This window comes from Phoca vitulina, unplaced genomic scaffold (assembly GCF_004348235.1).
Source record: "Phoca vitulina isolate PV1807 unplaced genomic scaffold, GSC_HSeal_1.0 scaffold2, whole genome shotgun sequence".
In the NCBI taxonomy this organism is placed as follows: domain Eukaryota; kingdom Metazoa; phylum Chordata; class Mammalia; order Carnivora; family Phocidae; genus Phoca; species Phoca vitulina.
Genome location: NW_022589705.1, coordinates 74,794,520 through 74,800,802, shown reverse-complemented (window position 1 = coordinate 74,800,802; position 6,283 = coordinate 74,794,520). Strand labels below are relative to the sequence as shown.

The following is a 6,283-nucleotide window of genomic DNA, read 5'->3' as shown; positions in this document are numbered from 1 at the left end:
CAGGATTGCAGGCCGTCCCGGGCCACGGCACTTCACAGTTTAGAGTGCCTCCCGCCCCTGATCTCATTGGAGCAGTGGCCACAGCCCTGCCCATGGCCACCGATGCCCCCATTTCCCACATGAAGAAACCGAGGCTCGGAGCAGCGACGGGGCCCTCGGAAGGCCGCCCCGGCAGCGGGTGGCGGCGACACTAGACGCGGACCCCCCAGCGGCCCGGCGGGCTCCCAGGCTCCTCCCCGACCTTCCCCTCTCCGCGCCTTCCCCGGCTGCGCCCGCCTCCCCGCCGCCGCGCGGGGCTCCCGGACGCGGGCTCCGGGTGAGTGCGGGGCGGGGGCCCCGGGACCCGAGCGCTCCCGGGCGACCCCGGGCGGGGTTGGGGGGGTGCAGGGGTCTCCCCCAGCACCCCCACTGCCTTCTCGCCGCTCGATTCTGGGCGGGGTCGGGGCTCCAGGGGCTGGAAGGCTCCGGGACACCCTCCCCTCCCACGTCCGCAAGCTCGCAAGCTGCCGGGGATGGAGGGGAAACTGGGGAAGGGGTGCGGCGGGTGGAGGAGGAAGGTAAGTTGAGGGGGGTGGTCGCGGCGGGGTCATTCTGGAGTGTGGCGGCAGCTCGGCGAGAATTGGTCCCCGGGCTAGGAAAAAGCGGATGGCTGGGAGGTGGTGTTGGGGGCCAGCTGGGGGTGATCAGACTGGCTCCACCAGTCCCCGTTCTGGGCTTGGAGGGAAATTCTTTGCAGGTGAGTCGAGTCCCTGGGGTGTGTCAGGCGGGACTGGACAGACGGGACCGGAAGGTGGAAAGTGAGGACCCAGAAGTGGGCTGCACCCCGATGGGTGTCTGGTGACAGGGCCCCTCTTCCCTGAGGGCTGGCAGACAGGGCTGCAACCACCACTTCAGTTTTTTTGAACTCCCACCAGGTGAGTGGGGGCTGGGGAGGAAATGGTCTTATGATTCTTTTTTTTTTTTTTTAAAGATTTTATTTATTTATTCATGAGAGACAGAGAGAGAGAGAGAGAGGCAGAGGGAGAAGCAGGCTCCCAAGGAGCAGGGAGCCCGATGTGGGACTTGATCCCAGGACCCTGGGATCATGACCTGAGCCTAAGGCAGACGCTTAACCATCTGAGCCACCCAGGCACCCTGGTCTTATGATTCTTAAAACAGCTCAAGAAAGTAGGAATTCCTTCCTTTCAGAGATAAGGAATGGAGGTTAAAACTATCAAGGGATTCTTGGAAGTCACCAGGCTAGCAAGTGGCAGAGCTGAGGCTAGAATCCTACCATGACTCCGAGCTCAATGCACATTCCACTGCCCCTCCCCAAAGGCCAGGTCTCAGAGGGGCAAGTGGGGGAGAAGAGGAGGGTCTCCTGGGATGAGGTCTTCTTCAGTCACACCGTTCTGTTGGAGATTCCCAGAGAAGAGGCATCAGGAGAGCTGAGGTGTTGAGGAGCAACTGTGCCTTCTCCTTCTGGGGTGGGGGAGGGGGGATTCCTTCCAGCAAGCTATCTTGTCCAGGTCGTTCCTGCCTACACCTCACAGCCCTTCCCTCCAAGCTGCCTCTCTGAGAATTCAGCATGCATTTGTTTATTCACCCAGCCTTTATTGAGTATCTCCAATGTGCCAAGCACTAGGCATTAAGTATAAAGCAATAAGCAAGACAGAGCTGACATTCTAGTAAGGGAGACAGATGATAAATAAGAACAAAAAAAAAAAAAAAATAACAAGTATTTTACTTTCAAATGGTGATTAAATTCAAGGAAGAAAATAAACGGGACAGGAGTGGAGTGACCTGGAGGGCAGGGGCTCCTAGATCTGGAGTAATCTGTGGAGGCCACTAAGATGATGTTTGAGCAGAGACCTCAGTGATGAGAAAGACCCAGCCATACAGGGTTCTGGAGAAAGAGCATTCCAGGCAGCAGGAATAATTGCAGAACCCCCAAATCTCCCAGTGCGGCCAGAGCAGAGAGAATCGGGGTGAGAAAATAAGAGAGGAGGGCAAGAATGTAGAATCTGGGGTTTAATTCTAAGTGTAACGTGAAGCTAGTAGAAAGTTTTAAACAAATGAGTGACATGATCCAATTTCATGGACTCTAAGGGCCCAGGACCAGATGATGAAAGGCCAGTGAGGAGGCTGTGGTAATAATACCAGCAAGAGTGATGGGGGCTTGAAGGAGGGTGGTAGCAGTGGAGGGGTGAGAAGCAGTCATGCAGGGTTTGGACCCACAGGCATTATGCTTGCTCAGAGTCACAAACCCAGCTCCAAGAGCGCCCACATGTGCACACAGGCCCACACACGCACATGGGGAGACACGTGTTCCCACGCCCATGGCAGCACCCAGACACTAGATACACTCATGGAGACCCACCCATCCACACCCTCTGAGTCATTCCAGCACTGGGAGAAAAATGTGTGATTCGGGGGCCTGAATACAGTATGTCTCTCTACCATAAAGCCCTGGCATCCGGCATGCCTGGGGGAGCTGGGCCCCCCCCCCCCAGCTCTGGCACAGGGAGTGGAAGTTGTCTCTAGAGTTTCCCTGGATCTGGTGTGCCAGGAGCCAGACCGTTATTACAGCCCCCATTCACCCCCAACCTGAGCTGGTCTCCCAACTCCACCACCTACTGACTGTGAGACCTTGGGGAGGTTATTTCTTCTCTCCAAGCCTGTTTCCTCTCCGTAGAATGGGGCTTATCGGGGAGGAAGAATTTCTTTCGCCCTCCAAACTCCTTCTAGCTGGACTAAGAATGAAATTGACATGAGACAAATTAACAGGAGTTTAATTTCATATGTACGGGGAATCCACACAGATAGGAAATTCCAAAGACAGGCAAAATGAGGTATATATGTCATCCTGAACTAAAGAGAAGGGAATAGGGGTCAGGGACTTCAAAGGGAAGGAATACAATTCACAGAAGATGAAAATGAATAAATATTTAGGAAACAAATGTTTGCCAGGCCACTCAGAAACCATGGGATGTAGAGGACTTTGATCAAACAAGCCTTGCTAGGTTCCCCCCTGTCTACCATACCTAGTTCATATAAAAATGTAGTTATCTGTGGTGATAGCTCTCTTCCTGGAGCCGGTCCTCTATATGAATTCTTTTAGGCAGTTGAAAGAGAGGTAAAGAGCTTTTCCTGAATCTGCTGGGTTTTGATTGCTTTTAAGTCAAAGCAATCTTCACGCCAAAGTGGCCTATTTGGGGGTGGCCTGCCCTTGGCCCCTACAGGCCCATAACCCCACCGTCACAAGACAGTAGCAAGGCATGGATGAAGTAAGTTGCAAGACCCTGGCCTGGGACAGGCATCCAGCAGAGAAGGGGAGAGGAGGTGGTGGAGAGCACAGCCCTGGCACCAACAGCCCGACCTAGAATCCAACTGTAGTTTTAAATGAGTGACTTGCCCTCTCTAGATTTCACAATGAGTGGCCAGCATTTATTGAGCACTTACTCTGTGCTAAGTGCTTTACAACTGTTCTCTTCATCTATGAATGAGGAGCATAATAGTATCTACCTCGTGGGGTCATTATAAGGACTGAAGGAGATAATGTTGCACCAAACGTTTAGCTTGGTGGCTGGCTCACAGTAAATGCTGCATAAATGGCCATTGTTTATCAGCAACCCTTCCTTCCCGCATACAAGCTCTGTGGTTACTTAACCTCTCTATGTCCTGCTCGGGCAGAGTAACAGTCCTGATCTCAAAGGGTCATTGGATGATCACATGAATCCATCCGCGTAAAGAACTCAGAACAGCACTTGGCACATAGGCAATGCTCAACAAATGTCACCTGGTCATGAACATACAGCTTTTCCTTTTATTCTGTCAGGCGGGCACGGCCCCCGACACCCCCGCCGGGCACCATGGACTGGAAGACGCTCCAGGCCCTCCTGAGCGGCGTGAACAAGTACTCCACGGCGTTCGGGCGCATCTGGCTGTCGGTGGTGTTTGTCTTCCGCGTGCTGGTGTACGTGGTGGCCGCAGAGCGCGTGTGGGGGGACGAGCAGAAGGACTTTGACTGCAACACCAAGCAGCCGGGCTGCACCAATGTCTGCTACGACAACTTCTTCCCCATTTCCAACATCCGCCTCTGGGCCCTGCAGCTCATCTTCGTCACGTGCCCCTCGCTGCTGGTCATCCTGCACGTGGCCTACCGCGAGGAGCGCGAGCGCCGCCACCGCCAGAAGCACGGGGACCAGTGCGCCAAGCTGTACGCCAACGCGGGCAAGAAGCATGGCGGCCTGTGGTGGACCTACTTGCTCAGCCTCATCTTCAAGCTCGTCATCGAGTTCCTCTTCCTGTACGTGCTGCACACTCTCTGGCACGGCTTTGGCATGCCGCGCCTGGTGCAGTGTGCTCACGTGGCGCCCTGCCCCAATGTCGTGGACTGCTACATCGCCCGGCCCACCGAGAAGAAGGTCTTCACCTACTTCATGGTGGGGGCCTCTGCGGTCTGCATCGTGCTCACCATCTGCGAGATCTGCTACCTTATCTTCCACAGGGTCCTGCGGGGCATGAACAAGAACAAGTCCCCCAAAAGCCGCAGCCTCCCATCCTCCACCAGCCGCGCCTCCACCTGCCGCTGCCACCACAAGCTGGTGGAGGCTGGGGAGCTGGGCTCCGACTCCGGTGACGACAAGAGGCACGCGTCAGCACCCACCATGACCCCCATCTGACCACAGGCTGGGGAGCGGCCCTGGGGCTCCCACTGGGGACAGGTGGGGCAGGACTGCACTGGTGGAGGGGTCCGACAGGTGCTGGGTGCCCCCCCCTTTGAATTCCCTAATCTATCCAATTTCATTTCTGGCAGGCTTCCTGAGCACTGGGCACTGTGCTGTCTGCCTGGGTGTAAGTCTCCTACCCCAGAGCCGGCCAGCCCTGGGGGGGACAGACATTGAAATAAGCAAATTAGCTACTGCATGCAAGGGGACACTGAGGGGGCTTCTACCTAACCCAAGAGGGGGTGCTCAGGCAAGGCTTTGCTGAGGAAGTAATGTTTGAGAGAGGTGGGAAGCACTTCCCAGCAGAGACAGCAGCAGGTGCAGAGGCCTGGAGGCCACAAAGAGGGAGACGCTTGCCCTGGTTGGAGGCACCAGATCAAAGGGAATCTCCATTTCCTTGGAGACTTCTGGGGAGGGAAGGAAGTAGTCTCTAAGCAGTGGGAGGTCTGAGGCCTGAGAGTGAGCTTGTGACGAGGAGCAGGGGGAGGTGACACCAGCCCCTGCCTGAGATATGCAGGGATCCTCCTGGTCCCCAATGCCTTCAGGAGAAGCCCCCCTCTGCCCAATCCTCCTCCCCGCAGGTTCAGACAGCTTTGCTCCCATCTTCTCCCCACAAATGTGCTCAACCTGGTGCCAGCCTCCCAGACCATGCTCCCAGAGACTCGAGGTAGATATTTCTTGAAATCAATAAAGGCTGTGTTTTATACAGGTTGGCTCCGTCCTCTGTTTTCCACTCCCACCCACGAGACCCTGAGGGCAGGGAAGGTAGCCCTCAGGAGGGGAGAGAGCTATATGTCTGTGGGTGAGGCTAGGATGGGGCTGTGGCCAAGGCTGGAGCAGAAGCTGGGCTGGGGCGGGGGTTGATCCACGTGGGGATGTGGGGTGGAACCTCCCAATATATATGTTGTGATTATAGGTATGGTCACAAGAGGGCGCTGTGCTCCCTCTGCAACTGAGCTTCTAGCATTTATAGCGAGACCCTGACCTGAGCGCGCACAGGATCAACTGTCCTCTCTGTGGACAAGTCACACCCCCTCCACCTTTATAACCCAATCACTGCCATCAACAACCCACATCCCCACCCTGTGTACACAAAATCCCGGTTATTCACACTCTCACTCCTTATATATGCTCACAACAGCCCGGTTATCTCCTCTAAAGACGTGAGTCTCAGCGTCACTCGAACATTAGTCAGCTCCTTCCACTTTCCCTGAGCATTTTCGGCACATGAGGGCCCTGGCAGGATGTTGAGGCTGCACAAGGGAATAGGAGCTGAGCTCAAACAGCCCAGAGCCAGGGGCGGGGGGCGGCGCAGAAACACACTCGTCTTCTGCACTAACCAACTGCTGGAGTGGTTCACAGCCCCACTCCCAGCACCGTGTGGTGACCTGCAATTTAGAGGATACCAACATCCAGGCCAGACCAGAGTGGGAAGCAAAAGGGGGTGCAGGGCTCTACTAATCCAGAAAAACACTTAGTGATCAGAGGCCAGGAGCCAGAAATCTAGGAGCAGTGAGCCAAGAGCCAAGGCAGGCAAGGAGAGGGCAGATCACTGCGTCCACAGAACTGCTGTG

General features: G+C 55.6%; 1 protein-coding gene across 2 annotated transcripts; it reads left to right on the top strand.

Annotated features, from left to right (window-relative positions):
• Positions 1-284: 284 nt before the first annotated feature.
• On the top strand, positions 285-5,397 carry GJB3 (gap junction protein beta 3). Of its 2 annotated transcripts, none has more exons than XM_032417560.1 (2): positions 285-316; positions 3,818-5,397. In XM_032417560.1, exon 2 carries the CDS (start codon positions 3,852-3,854, stop codon positions 4,662-4,664), a length of 813 nt encoding a protein of 270 aa, XP_032273451.1. In that variant the 5' UTR covers positions 285-316; positions 3,818-3,851; the 3' UTR covers positions 4,665-5,397. The 2 variants fall into 2 exon arrangements, with proteins under 2 accessions (XP_032273451.1, XP_032273453.1); XM_032417562.1 differs by lacking the exon at positions 285-316 and adding an exon at positions 480-557.
• The last annotated feature ends 886 nt before the right edge of the window (positions 5,398-6,283 follow it).

Bases quoted from the DNA above. Each gene is read 5' to 3' on its own strand.
- GJB3 (XM_032417560.1), top strand. From the start codon at position 3,852: ATGGACTGGAAGACGCTCCAGGCCCTCCTGAGCGGCGTGAACAAGTAC.